Below are 15,385 nucleotides of genomic sequence, written 5' to 3'. Positions count from 1 at the left end.
TCCTTGTTCATAACATTATTTTCTATTGTTGAGGAAATTTAAAAACAATGCATGACAAAGAATCTTTTGGCAGCCACACTAAATAGGTTTTCAGCTGTTTGTTAAACTGGGGGCAGACTTGAGCCAGACTCCAGGAACTTACACTACTTCTGTCTCCCCAAGTTTTTAAAAGCTTCAGATTGAGGTCTCTGTGTACTTCTTAGTAGTAGAGGCTCCTCTTTAGTGTTAAAATGTATTTATTTTATCAGAACATCCCATTAAAAAATAAAGGGCTTGAGTCCAGACATCAGCATACAAGTAATTCAGGTGTACTTGATAGAAAACTGAATAGTGCATACAATAAAGAAAACTGGGTAACAGAATCAGGCCTGAAATCAAGATAGACTAAAGGCATCCAAGAATTGTTGCTATAGTTATAGAGGGAAAAATTCCTTTAAAAAAAGGCTAAAAATGTGAGGTCTCTTTCATGAATACTATTCCCAAAATTGTGAAGAATGAATTGTTGGCGCCAATTTTTACACTGTGTAGCTCTATGGTTATCTTTGTTATGCTGACTATGAATTTTTTTTGGTGATGTGTCTGTAGAAGGCTGGTGTTGAGTCTGTAACACTGACACTGATATCTTTTCCTCCTCTTTCAGCTAAGGAACTATTGGTAAAGATCAAAGAAAGGGAGGAGGAGGGCTGACAAGAAACAGTGTATGAGAGATGCCTGCACAGCTTTAATAAATAAAAAGGGGTTAAGGCTTCAAATCTCTTGCAGGATATCTGTGCATGTGGAGCCCTGTTTTGCTGTAACAAGCTACATTACAGCACAGTCTTACTTAGACCTATGTGAATCTGATACTTTGAACATTAATACATATGAATAAAAGAAAATTGTAAATCACTGGAAATATCTGAGAATATTAAGCAGTTGTTAATCTACCAGAAGCCACTTCTTTTTCAGCTCTGTTTTTTATGTTTCCCTCCACAGCAAAATTAGATTTGTGGCTTTTAGTGTCGGTGTCTAGTTTGTTTCATTTTCCAATTCACAAGAGTTGAGGAATGTATAATAAGAACCTAACTTTCCCTCCCTCCAGAAAACAGCAACTCTACACTGAAACGTAACAAGATAAAAAGGAAAGCAGAAGATAATAAATACAAGGTAAAAATTCTTTCACAGCTTGAAATATTGTCAGCTAAAATAAGGCTTTTCAGGCTATACAAGAATATTGCTGAGACCTCATAAAAAGTATCAATGCTCTTGTGTTATGCAAATAGTCAAAATGTCTTAAACAGAGGTGAATCAGGAGAGCAGCATTATGATCCATGAGACATGACACTTCCCAATACACTGAGAAGATATGACAGTGTGTTTCTTCTACTTGGGTAGAGACAAGCTGCAGTTCTGTATGAGGGGCTGCAGTTGAGGTGGTGGACTCTCTTCTAAAGCCCTGCTCACTCTGACCCTGTAGTTGCATTGTGCTTAGGCCTTTTGTTAATGCTGTAGATGTCACCCCAACAGATTTATGTCAAAACTTACCTTCCTTTTTCAAAATTTATGTGTTGGCTGTCCAAACATTTGGCAAGCTCTTGTTAAGAATATGCCCACTTGATATATTCTTTTAAGAATATGCCCACCTAGGTTTTTTTTAATGCCATATACTTTTAAATTATTTATATTTTCTTGCTGCCTCCTTGCTATGTTTCAGGTGAGTGTGAATAAAACTAACAGTAGCTAAGTACAAATGTAAAAGTCCTGAAGTTGTGATTTAGTGTATATGTAACTGAGTGTGTTTCAGCTTTGTTGATCCTTTAGGATGTAAAACGATAGTAACATTACTGATTAGTGACTTACAGTACACTAAAATCAGAAGAGATTAATCTAAAATTTAGGTCATAAATGATCTACCAATGATGGACTGGTGTATATGTGAAAATGGAGGTAACTGTGGTTATTAGATTCCTATGGTGTGGTGTGAAATTTTTATTAATATAGGTTTGTGATGTTCCTCCTGCTTGCAAATAGTGGACAGGTAAACAAGTTGTGTAGTTCATTACAAGCAAAATGCCAGTCAGTGCTCTGTGCCTTTTCTTTCGGCTAAAATGGTAATCTAACTGTTGTGGGATTCTACATGAAAAACACTGCGGGAAAATGATATGGACATGTGAGCAAAGCCTGATGTCTTTGTTACTGGGGGTGAGACTTCCCACTGCTCTGATACGGCAGCTCTGTCCTTGGGCATCCTGGAGATTCCTCTGAGCAAGGCAGTACTGTTGACTAGTTCTCGTAGCCAGGAACGTGGGATCTGCCTGGGAAAAGGGCTATCAACAATCCAAGGTCATCTGTGCCTGTTCTCACTGTTTGTTGCTTTTGCTGGTAGCTGATAAAGGCCCAACATCTGAATAACAGGAGCAGCCAGGGAAGCATGTGTGGCTTCATCCCGTTTTTCTAATACATTCCCTGCCAAGCTGCACCAAGAGCTCCTTGCCTGCAGAGCAGGAATGGGCCTATATATCCAACAAAACAGGACCAGAGGGACTCATTAAACTCCTAAAAATGACCTCAAACTGGGTTTCTTAATTATCTGAAAATGTCACCAGTTTGCATTAGAAAATCTCAGGGCTTTCTAGAGCTTGGCTGCATTTTGGTACCTTCTCTCAGTAACGCAAATCTGTCTCCTGTTCTGCACTGTGACACAGTCCTAGGCTATTTTTTTCTTTCACGTGAAGCAAAATCATTATTATCCCACAAGCAAATATTGTCCATCCTACAGCAAGTGTTTGCCATTAAGCAAATATCACAACGACAAGAAAAGTCGAACCAGAAATCCTCAGAGTAGCCAGCTAGGGTGTAGGTTGCTGGTCCGTGGTCGCCAGTTCAGGTGCAGCCTGTGCCGTTTGTTGCTTTGCAGCACATCACACATCAACTGTGTGCCTGTGACAGGGCGGCAGTTTGTGGTTAGCTTTTCCTGTGAGCAGTGAGAGTAACGAGCAGGAGGGTCTGAAGTCGCATTCAATGTCACCTGGACCACTACAATGTTAAATAATATAATGTAATATGATAATGGAAACGTTCCTAAAGATTACTTCCCAGAACTGTTTTGGGATAGATCTCAGCATCTTGGCAACTCTCCAGCTGACAGAAAGCTTATTTCTCCTAAGCAGTGCCTGTAACCAAATGGCTTAGATTGCTTTGATGGAAGAGATGCTTCCCTCTGGGGATATATGCCTGGCACGGTACCTAAGTTGACCTGGTAGCTAGAATAGGCAGTGTTTTGGGAAGAGGGACCCTAGAAAGATCTTAAATTTTAACTTTTTACAAACTTCTGATGAATTCTTAATGAACGGGAAACTGCTGCATTACACTTGTGTACCTGTCCCCACTCTGAGTAACAATTGTACTCTTTCTGTTCTCCTTTTCTCTTTTGTGCCAGTATTGGAAAGTTTTATTTTGTGAAATAGTTGAGCAAGAGAGATTTTGGTTGTCTTTACTTTTCCAAGTTCAGCCCAGGAAGGCTGCAATTTCTGCTCCTGTTAACATCTCTTAAACATCACTACTTCCATTCTTTTATTCATTAAGTTGTGAATGAAAATGTTTTTTTAGTTTCCTCACTTTTACTGCTTTGACAGTAGCGTGTTATAATTGTCTTTAGCTGAGTTCCTTCTGGATGTATAAAAGCAAAGGATGGGGATGCAGGCTTGGTTTTGGTGGTGCTTGTTTGTGGTTTTTAGAGGGACAGAGGATGCCTGAAGGGAGACGAGACCTTTGAGAGTGGGAGAAAAGTACGAGATGACAAAGCTGACATTACTATTAGACAAGGAGAAAACTCCTTTGTTTGATTCTGATCTCGTTGGCACCTAATTTACACCGGAGCAATCCCGTGAACTTCGGTGAGTTTACTCTGGAGAGTGAGATCAGGATTGACACCTCTTAAATCACTTGGGTCACGTTCCATAATTCATTCTCATGATTGATTAGTTGCAGGTAAAGCCAGTCCTCCTGGAGCTGCTGCCTCCCCGGGAGGGGGCTCTGCCCGCACCCTGCGGCGCTCGGGGCTCCAGCTCCGGCTCCTGTCCCCCGGCCCGGCTGTGTGCGGTGACAGGCGGCTCGGGGCTGTCCCCCGGCCCGGCTGTGTGCGGTGACAGGCGGCTCGGGCTGTCCCCCGTGCCGGGCGGGGCCGGGGCCCGGCTCCCGGCGCTCCAGGAGTTCTCCTGCGGGAGAGGAGCGGGCAGTGCCGGGCCGGGCGTTATGTAAGGGCGCCGGGGCCGCGGGCCGGGATGACTGACAGGGAGAGCCAAATTCCTGGGGGAGGGGGAGCGGCGCTGCCCGAGCCGCTGCCAGGACCGGCGGCTCACGGGGACCCGGCGCGGAGCGCGGCCGTGCGGGAGGGGAGCAGCGCGGGAGGGCCGGGACGCGGGAGGCGCGGGCTCCACTCCCCGCCGGGGCACGGCAGGAGGGGCAGCGCCGGCGGTGCGAGGGGACTGGGAGCGAGCCCGGCTCCCCCTCTCCCGGCGCGGCGCGTTGGAGCCGGGGCCGGAGCGCGGCGGGGAGTGCGGCTCCCTTCTCCTCCCCTCGCCCCGGGTGCCCCGGGAGCGGCGGCGGCCCCGGCGGCGGCGCTGCCCCTTTAAGACCTGCCCGCCGCCAGTTCCAGGAGAGGGAGTGACCTCTGGGCTTTGACAGCTCCCCTAATAACCAGCGGCGCCCCGGCCCCGCCCCCGCCGCGCCATTGGCCGGCGGGCCGGTATGCCGCGCTGCCATTGGCTGGCCGCTTCCCCTGAGCGAACCTTTAGAACTCCGAGACACAATATTCTGTTACATTGTAGCAAAATGGCGACTGTCATTCACAACCCCCTGAAAGCGTAAGTAGGAATCAAAAATGTACATATTCCGCGTGGTTTAAATATGAAAAAAAGGCGCCTTTCCGGCGCCGGCTGCCAGCCGGAGCTGGGTGCCGGCAGCCTCCCGGCGGGTCCCTCCTCCCGCCCTCCTTTCTGCCCCAGCGACTCGCTCGGTTTTATTTTATTTTTTTTTTTTTTTGTGCAACACATCCCCGGCGGCTCGCGCCGAAATTAACGAGGAAAAAAAATTGTTGGGTTAATTGGCGGCGGGGCCGGGGAGCGGCGGCGGGGAGCGGGGAGCGGGGAGCCCTCCTGGCGCTCCGAGCGCGGGGTCGGGGCGGGCGCGTCCCGCGGGGTGCGCACTGACAGCGACCTGCCCCTGCCCCTGTCCCCGGGCCGGGACACGCACACACACACCGACCGACCGACCGGCCCCCAGGGGCGCTCCGGGCCCCCACCGCGCCCCCGAGCTGCCTCCGCCAGCCTGTGGGGAGTTGCGATGCCTTGGGGAAGCCGACCCCGCTGGTTTCCCGGCCGGTGCGCCCCGGAGCTGGTGCAGGAGAGGAGAGGAGAGGAGAGGAGCCCGGCCGGGGTGCAATGAATGACTCGGGACTGCCGATCGCCGCTTTTGGGCAGGAAGTCCGGATATCTGTTTTGCATACGACAGGCTTTCGCTTTTCGAAGTGGCGAAGAGAGTTGGTTGTGTTTCCATCTCGGGCGCGGCGCGACCCGCCGGGGGCTGCACCGAGGGGTCGGCCCGCTGTGAGAGAGGGAGGGAGGGGGCAGGTACCTGTGCTATTCTGCAGAGATATCCCGGGCTTCCCCGCCTGGAAACAAGCCTGCTTTCCGAGGGGCTCCGCGGGAGCCGCTTGTCGTCTTCTGGATCGCGTCCTTTATTTTCCTTGTGGTCGGCAGCGCACGCCGCTAATCCCCGCAGGCATTAGGGAGAGTGGGATTTGGCACCGCGTGCGCGGAGCGGAGCTGCCTGAACCTTTTCCAAGCGACTTCCCCGCGAACGGGGGCAGCGCTCCTGCCAGTAAAGCACGGGAGCGGCAGAGTACCTGGCGGTGACGCTTCGCTTGCACTTTCTGGCGGCGCTGAGTGGGTGTTTTTATACCTTGGAGTTTTGTGAGATGAAATTAGGGCTGCCAGGTTTTTCCTTTTCCTTTTTCTTTTTCTTTTTTTTTTTTTTTTTTTTTTTTTTTTTTTTTTTTTTTTTCCTGACTCCAGTCTCTCCGGCTGGAGTTAGAAAAAACACTTGAAGGTTTTTTCCAGGGATTTCTGCCGCTGTCTCTCTGCGATCCGGAGGGAAAAGAAAGCCTCGAGCTGGGAGCAGGGGTGCTGGCACGTTTACCAGCTCTTCTGCTCCGTCCTGGCAGGAAAACCTTTGCTTTCATTTACTCGCCCTGTCGGGTATGCAAACCCGCGGGGGAGGGGAGCAGTCCGGGTGTCCTCATGGGTGGGTGGGCGGCGGGGGACCCCCTGAGAACCCGCGGCAGCGACAGCGTGTCCCCCCACCCCGTTGGACGGCAGCTTTGCCGCTTGTGCGGGCGGCAGCGATTTGTCGCCGTGCCCCTCCCGGGCGCTGCTGGCAGAGCACCCCGGGGCCGCACCTGGGCACGGAGCCCCGCGGTGTGCGCGCCCACCGCCCGCACTGGGGCAGCCCGGGATGGGCGGGATGGGCGGGCGGGAGGCGAGGAGCTCCCGGGACCTGCCGCCTCCCCTCGCACTTGGCGGCACCGCGGGGATCATCCCGGCAGAGCGGCGGATCCTGCCCGTGCCGAAATGAATCGGGGCCCGATCCTGCCGCCGCTGCTCAAGTCGAGCAGGACAGGATGAGGCCATTTATAATTAGCTCCCTTCTCCTCCCCTCGCCCCTGGGGGGTGTGAGAGGAGGAAACAATAGACATCAAGTGCTGGGTTGGCTTTTCTCCGTGTGCCTTTTAAAGTGCTAAGGCTGTGTGGAGGCAGCAGAATTGGTACTGCCTGTCTGACACCATCTGTAATTTTGTTGACAGCTTGTTTAATAAAACATTTTATAATTTTCACTTATTCTTTAAAGTTGCTGATTGGGAAACAATACACATGTAAATAAATTATGCATGGGATAAATTAGGACAAAAGCAGTAGGACACATAATAGGGAAGGGATGCAGTGCACAGTGTTTTATCCTCATGTGTCCTTCCTGACAATGAACGGGAGCTGAATGACATTTGCATTTCCTCTGTCTGCCTTTTGATTGTATCTCAGAACCCACAAACGCCCCCTACAGAAAGCGGCCACACAAAGGTTTTGCTCCGAAATGGGGGACAATGTAGGGACCGAGAAATCCGGGCTCAGGTATCAAGCAGTTCCTTGTGCCTTTAAGAGTGTCCAATGTTCAGTTTGTCTCTGGCACTTGGACACATGTGTGGCCTTGTTCATGCTAGACTGGTCTCTCTGAATAATGTATCCCAGTACCTGAGCATCTGTGGGAATGCATTTCATAGAACAGCTCGGTGTATTGGAGTCCCTTATTAATGTTTGGTTTCTCCCTATTCAACTTGCCTCTTTCTCTGTCCAGCACTCTTATCACTTTCTGCTTCTCTTTTGGTGCTTTCATGCCTTTGCTCTTCTCCTCTTCCCTTCCTCTGGTGAACCAGTTAACCTGGCATGACTGCCTCCTATTTCTGCCATTTATTAGCTTGTTGTTTACCAACACAGTGCTACAGATAAAAATGTCTAAGTTTAACAGCTCTGCAAGGTAAAGGTGGCAGGTGTTTGGACAAGCATATGCTTCTTCATCTGTAGAAATGGTAGTATTCTGACAGCTTTGATGGGACAGAAGTGGATTTGAAGTGCAGAATTTGTTTCTGTTGTTTTTTTTCCCCCACTAGTTTGTGTACGTATCTCTATATTTTTTGTTTCCATCTTCTTCTCCTTTGGATATTTTAATATGAAGACATTTGAGTGGTGCAGTAGAAGAAACAAATACATTGAAAAAGTATTCTGAATTACTTCAAATGTCAGTGAGAAATCTCAATGGACTTTGTAAACATTAATTAATTAAACCTCTCAATGCCCCTGTGAAGAAAGGATTATTGCCTTTGTTTTATGGATGGCTAAACTAGGACAAAGCGGTTCAGAATATCTCTAAAAGATGAAGTTTAGAATGCAGGCATTCAACTTCAAGTTTTATCATTTAGTCCCATTTCCTCCATCTCTGCCTTATTAGTGATGTGCATATGGTACCATAATGCACTTAATGTAATTAAGACCTTGTAATTTACACAGTCTTGTCTAGAAGCAGAGCTGGTTTCCTCCCACCCCTTCTCTGTCTTTACTCCCACGAATGACTTTTATTTCAGGTTGTCAATTAAACACACTAAGTGGAGCATAGGTTAGGTTGCTGCCATTTCAGCATGTGAGATCCCCCATGTGGTGTAGCCCTCTGCCTGGACACTCAGCAGAGGGCTCTTGCCCCCCTGTAGTTTAGCAAAGTTGGGTTTTCAACTGCTGTACCTTCTCAGATAAAATTGCCTTGACAGCCAACTCTGACCTTTGGGCTGCCAAATGACCTTCCTTGTGATGATGAATTCTGTCTCATGAGACACCTGTGAAGAAGTGGTCTGTGTTTGCATCTGTGTTTCGCGTTGGCAAGAGACCAATGTGGGTCTTGGGGTCTTGTATGGCAAGAATATTTCATTAGTGGTTACTTTGACTTTGGCTTGAACTCAGGCTGGGGACTCTTAACTGGAAGGTCCTGTATCCCATTACACATCCCTGAAGCAGTGCTACATCCTGATTAAGTGCTGATGAAGACTGATTTTATTTTATTTTATTTTACTTTTTTTGGTGGATGTTATTGCATAAGCATCTGGTTGCTGATTTTTAATGTTAAAGTGAAAGTATAATGTGCAATGCTACTTTCAGCAAGTGGAAGCAATAAAATAGACAGAGAGTTAGGTTGCCAGTTTAGTGTTTACAAGTGATATGGAGGTGATTTTAATGTGGCCTCACAAAAGGGAATTTTCTTCTGCTTGAGAGAACAGGGTTTGTTGGGCACATTAAACCATGTACCAAAATCTTTACATCAATTCCAGTGTGGTTCTGATGGTACTTAAGAACATAAATGAGCCCTCATATAACACACTTCAAAACAAAACTGTTGTCCACATGAAAACCATATTTTCTAATAGCTCAGCAGCAGCTTTCAGAGAAAACAGGATGAATGTTACTGTGTTTACACAGGGAAACATAAGCATAAAACCAAAGTCATTGGAAGGCAGAAAAGGCAAGTTAAGAAGACCTGAAGATGCACCAGTTTTGAATATGAGAGCTCTGATAAATGGCATGTTGCTTGTTACAGTTTTATGTCTGATTCCACCACTCACTTATGCATGATTAGTTGTTGCAGTGCTTCTGTAATTTTGTTTTGTTGGTCTTTCAGTCTTTCAGTCTTTCACAGTCTGTCTAGTTGTGTGGATGGATGGAGGTTGTATCTCAAAATTGCCACTGAAGAAAAAGTTTTTAAAACATATTATTTCTGGCGTGTGAAAGCAATATTGAACTATCTGGGTTGTCCTACAGAGGCCCAAAGGTATGATTTTTTTGGAGGGTGTTATAATTTCAAGGTAAGCACATGTCCAATGGGCTGGATGCATGATACCCATTACATAGGATTCCCAGTGTCCGAGTGGGAATACTTTACACAGAAGTCAGGTACACAAAGCAAAGTGGGGATCTGTGTCAGTCTGAGTCATAGGGAAGGTAATGTGGCTCATCTTCGTGGAGCCTAATGAAAATTGATTTCCTTCTCTGCTTTCCTAAAACTGGAAGCGTGGCATTTGAAGGTTGCTCTCAAGAGCCGACTTTGTCCATCTTGTATGTCTGTCTTCTGCAGCTTATGACAGTTGGCTGTACCTCTTCTGTCCTGAAATGAGGCATTCCAAAGCCCCCACTGGCCGTGAATAAACCTTCTTTTAGCATTGTAATTTGCCAAATCTGGAATTTTCTCACTCTGGTTTGTCTTTCATGTCAGAGCTGAATTTCTCTGCTCAGTAGATCAATTTTACAATCTTGGTATTTATTCTGGGCTCATCACTGTGTTGTCTGTATGTGATGTTGCCTTGAGCAAGAACCATTCCAGTATTGTTTATCCCTGAGGACTTGTAGGAGTGGAATGAATCTGTTCCAGGAGTTGATGTTTTTTTCCCTTGGAGAGACCAACCTCTGATCTGAGGTTTCCCTGTCTGGGGTGACATACTCCCCTGTGCAGGCAAGCAGCACCAAGGCAAAGTGGCTTGAGGCTTGTTCTGAGGGCTTCATTAGGACTGTGCTGCTCTTCTAGCTTTGCCTGGCAATTTTGCCTAGGATGCTGAGACTGAGGAGTGTTAATCACTTCCTTAGTGCAGCTCTCAGTTTTTGCACTGACTTGTTTCTTAAAAGGAAAGTTATCAACACAATCTAAAAGGAATCATACTTTAAGAATACTTTCCTTTTTTAAAACCAAAACTTTTCAAATGGTAATGCTTCTTTTTTTTAAAAAAATTCTCTACAATTTGTGGAACAAACCCATATACACTGGGCAAGTGCATGAGAAGCAGAAAGTGATTTTCTTCTTTCTTATTTCAAAAGAAAGAAGAGAGCTGCAGAGTGTGTTTTTACTGTCCAAATTGAGTGACATGTAACACAAATGTCGTAAGTGAATGCTTGAATACCGAAAATTTTAAATCCTTATTTTTCTTTAATAGGTTAAATTATTCAAAGTGTGATACTTTTTTCTTTAAATTGTTATATTTGGTTTATTTCCCAGCAGAGCATATTTTAACCACAGATTCCCAGCAGATATCTCAGAAAAGAATAATGCAGAGTCTCAACAGCTGCTGGCAAATATCTTTCTCACACCACCATCCTCTCCAGTAGGAGAATAGCAGGAGTATGTCAGCACGTGTCTCAGTTTTCAGGTTACCTGCCTGAGCCAGGTGTGGCCAGAGAGTTACAATTCCATGGAAGGTTTTATTGGCACTCGTCTGAGGACAGGCTTCACAGGGAGCCAGTGGAGCAGCAAGAGCAGAGGAGGGATGGGTACTGATGAGTGTGCACTCATGTGGTGGCTGTGATCAGCAGTGTGTGCTTGCCAAATCCTGATGCATTCATTTCATGTTCTGCTGAGCTGTAGCTGGGAGAGAGTCTTCTGCTCAGGTGTTGATGGGGACACTGACTATATCAGTGTTCTTCTGGTGAGAAAGGCTGGAAGTGATATTTAATGTCACAGTCTGTTGTGACAGAACTGATCCAACCCGAGGATCATCTCTCCGTTCATACAAAACTGTGAGTTCTGTTAGTCTGATAGCTTTCTACTTGCTTTCTGATAACTTTCATAAATGAATATAAAATTCCAACTCTAACATATATGAAATTTTAGTATGCAAAAGAAATGAACTCTCTGTAACTTATAGCTTATCTCCCTTGTTTTTTCTCAGATTCCTGCTTGTGGTACAAGATACAAAGCCTTTGTTAAGACATTGTGCTAAATTTTCTACCAACACGTGGTTTTAATGCTTTCTGCCTTTTCGTTCTCAAAAATCTAGATAGGTTGGACAGTGCAAAGAAAATCAGGTGCAGAGCAGTGAAATAAGGCCATGCCCTGAGTTGGTTAATTCCAGCCTGCCCTACCGCATCATCTGGCAGGGCTGATTTGATCTGATCAGATGCGGGCATGCTACTTCTGCCAAAATGCAAAGTACAGTGCTTATGCTGCTTTTATGCTTTGAGTTGGCTTCATGAGAGCCACAGGAAGATGGATTTTTGGCGGTTGGAACAAAATTCCCTCTTGAAAATCTTTTGGGTGCTTTTCATGTTTTGGAAGAGTAAGTGAACACCAGTTCAGTGCTTTCTGTCACAGGGCTGTGAAGTTTTTGGTCTGCTTCTAGGACCTTTGGAGTTTCCAGTATTCCTGTGGATCTACAACCTAACATGACTAGTCAAAGAGTTGGGAAAAAAATTAAAATGACTAGAGTTATAGCCCACATTATTCACTACCCACTGAACACTGTGAAAAAAAAACAACTTATTGTGAAGACACAAAGTTAGTATTATTTCTTCAGGGGAAAAGTTATGTCTATATTTTCATTCCACTTCCATTTCAAGAACAGTTTTGAAGAAAGTAATCCATGGATTTGTGACTGTTCAAGTATTTTGGTCTCAATATTGTTTCCTGAAAGACTGTGTTTAGTCACAAACACGTTTTATGTTTACAATTACTTAAAAACCTGTGCAGTTTGAATAAAGAATAATGGAAATAGCAGTTCATAAAGCTAATTTACTACTAAACTCCTTTGGTGGTCATTGTATGTGAGGCTGCTTTCCTGAGTGTTCAGAAAACTCACTACCCAGTGTCCAATATCAGAAATCATATGAACCCACTTGTATCTACAAAGTCTACCCTGATTGCTTTTGCATTTTTTTTTTCTGAACAACTAAAAGCTGCTTTGGAGACTGTAGGGTTTTGTGTTTTCTATGGATCGTTTATCCTCAAAGTTTTTAGTTCATTAACAAATACCTATTGATGTGAAATGTGGATTAAATCAGGATCACAATTTTAATTCAGAGATTAGTACCTTTTATAGCTGGGATAGTACAAATTAGGAGGCATGTGAGATGGGATGGGTGAGGGTTGGCGATGGGAACTTCTACTGCTTTGTCATATCTGACTGATCCTTTAATTTTTAGGATGTGCTTTTCCAAAAATGATGTTTCTGTTAACGTTGGTGATGTTACCCTTCAGTGATCTAATGACGTGTGGATGAAAGTGATGTTAATACCTCTACAGCCAGGATGGGGCCCCAAAGGCTTCTCTCTCCTCCTGTGCTGATACAAATGAATGGAAACTCAGTCAGTGTTATGTTGGCAGCAAATAGGCATTCCTGAGGTCTAAATCTAACAGAATTGTGTTGGTGGGGGAAATACATTGAAAACTCTTCTCCACCAGATCCGATTTGTTTTTGTCAGTAGCCTCAGCTAAATGTTTTATCTTCTCCTTGCTTTCCCCTGCCTCCCAACCTCTTTCCCCCATTGACCTCTACGAGTGCAGTCCTGGCTGCTGATTTATCAGGGCAGGCTGGCTCAGCACTGTGTGGAGATTGCTTTTAATTAACTCTCTTCGTTTTGCCAACCTTCAGGGAGCAGCAACCCTTTAATGGTTATAATACTTTATCTGGATTTATATCCACCTTATGTGTTTGTTGCTCTGCTTCCTCACATGCTCTTCCTGAGTCATTTCCCAAAATGAAAGGTTTGTTTCAGGTCTTTCATACAGGGTGAGGAAGAGAGGCTGCAATGGCTTCTGGACTGGAAGGATGGACTCGATGATCTACCTGAGTGTTTTGGAGGCGGAAGAGATTGTGAGGTGATGCATTTTGGGGCTGTCTTGGAGCAAGACTCATTTCAGTGATTGACCTCTATGCACAGGGAGAGGCAGCTTTGTTTTGTGGTTGCAGCATGGCAGATGAGTGCCTACTAAATTAAATCTACCCCCTGACTTGTTGTATGACATAGATAAGTCATGAACTCATTGCTACAGTCAGGTTTAACTCTAGTGACTTCACTTCTCTTAGCCTGACTGGCCTGAATGTTGCTAATATGTAGTTAACTTCTTATGTATAAATACAGGTCTAAAGGAGAGTCTCTCTTTACCTGCAAAAGTCTAGCTTGGCCTTCTATGAGTAGCTCTACTTTCTTCAAACTGAGCAGAAAGCAGGTATATAAAATTTCTCCCACCTGGAATTTCCTCTTTACATATTTTGCAATGAGGATTTCAGGAGATTCGAGCATGAAAGAATTAAAAAAGTATGTTATTTGTAATGTAAAGTATGTGTCACTTTTGTGCCAGAAAAATGTTTTATAATCATGCTTTAATTAAGCATCACAGTCCCTTTTGTGGTGTAATTTCCTCCATTCTTCTGTGGGAAAAATGGCATACACTGTCTGATTTGATGATGGTCACACCAACAACCATTGACTCAACATTGCTTTGCTTTTGGTGTTGAGCATAACAGTGATGTGTTGAAGGGACTCCTTCCTTGTTAGCACTTTCATGACCAAACTGAAGAGTGGGAAAGTGAGTTAAGACTGTCTGCCTGGTTCTGATGGAAGAAGTCCACCAAAAATTATTGTTATATCATCCTTAATGGCAATGATTTATGCCCAGAGCTGATAAAGGCATTTTTGGGATGCAGAGACTTTACCATGGAAATTAACCAAGTGGCAACTACTTTTGCATTTCAAAACATAAATGCTGTGCACCAGTCTGTTCAGTACGATTTCAAAGTCACCGGTGTGAGAAGAGTGTTACGTGCCTGCTTGTAAATGTGTGTATTTAAAGGCCCTTTGTTAAAATGGCAGAGGAAATTTAGAAGTTTCCAGATCTAGTCCTCTCTTGCTGAGAAAATAGAGATATCAGCTGAAAGGAATATGGTCGTGGGTGCTACTTATCAAAACATTGGCAGGACATCACTGCGTAAGATCATCTGTGTCATCTGGTCTGTGGTTTGTGTTTGTATTTTTCCTATCTTCTCTTGCAGTCAGCTTTACTTTTTTTTAAAAAAAATTATATTGTTTGAATTTATATTTTTATGTGTTTTTGGTGTGATTCCACAGAAACTAACTCCTGGCATTCTCATCTGACCAGACTGCAAACATATCTGGTTCAGGTACTCATTCTGCTGAGTAGATCTGGAAGTAAATTCCCTTCTCCCCTGTCATTAACTTTCTAGTTTTGTTTCCACAACTAACTGATCCACAGAGTTCTAGGGTTAGAACAGGCTGTCTCCTGACACATCTTCTGAATTCCTCACTGCAAAACACACTCTCTATGCAAAGCTGAAACCTGGCTGACCCTCAAAGGACAATGTATTTCCCAGGCTGCTGTTTCCAGCTACCTTCTCCTCCATACACCCCTCAGAATGGAGAAGAGGAACGGATGAGGGGTGAGCACTCTGCCTTTGGGAAAGGCTCTGACCTGAAAATGGATTGCAATTCCAACCGAATGGTTCCTTCCCTTGGTAACAGAATTGGATGCCTGGGCTCTGAGCTCTTTGCATTAATTTCATCTCTGCTAAACTTTCCCAGTCAATTAACCATGTCCATCTCCTGCTCTAGCAGCCACATGTGTCTTTTCTGCCGCAGCAGGGTTTTGAAGCAGTAACTCCCTGCAGGCTTTGCTGCAGCAGTTTTCCTCAAACAGTTTCCCTCAAGCATGGTTATCAATCAGGACCTGTCAGGTTTTTTCCCTCCAATGCATCTATTTTCAGAGCTGTAGAAGTTTGACCTATTGCTTTTGTCTTTATAAGTACTACTTTTTGCAATAGAGCCCAAAGCTGCATGAAAATTTCAGTCTTAGTGTGAGGAGATTCTGCTAAACCTGGATATTTCTTTTGTGTTCTGTCATTTTGGCTCCCTTGGGTTTTAGTTTTGCTTGTCCAAAAGGCCTTGTTAAGCTGGCCAGTAGTTCTTGTGTGGTTGTTCCAGGCAGCACCCGCAGTGCAGAGTTCTCCTCTGTGTACTTGGTAACAGGATTTCAT

General features: G+C 45.0%; 1 protein-coding gene across 7 annotated transcripts in view; it reads left to right on the top strand.

Annotated features, from left to right (window-relative positions):
• Positions 1-4,787: 4,787 nt before the first annotated feature.
• Positions 4,788-15,385, top strand: part of DPF3 (double PHD fingers 3) — a gene marked incomplete at its 5' end in the record, with an annotated part of 154,597 nt that continues 143,999 nt past the window's right edge. For 5 of the 7 annotated variants that reach the window (XR_014590339.1, XM_083863049.1, XM_083863048.1 and 2 more), the window contains one exon: positions 4,813-4,844. Coding sequence is in view for 6 of the 7 variants with exons in the window: in XM_083863049.1 (XP_083719175.1) it covers positions 4,813-4,844 (32 nt within the window). Of the gene's footprint in view, positions 4,845-15,385 lie in introns of all 7 variants that reach the window. The other 2 variants (XM_083863045.1, XM_083863047.1) reach the window with 1 other exon arrangement.

This window comes from Zosterops lateralis, assembly GCF_965231275.1.
Source record: "Zosterops lateralis genome assembly, chromosome: 6".
Classification (NCBI taxonomy): domain Eukaryota; kingdom Metazoa; phylum Chordata; class Aves; order Passeriformes; family Zosteropidae; genus Zosterops; species Zosterops lateralis.
This window is presented reverse-complemented; position numbering and strand designations above follow the sequence as displayed.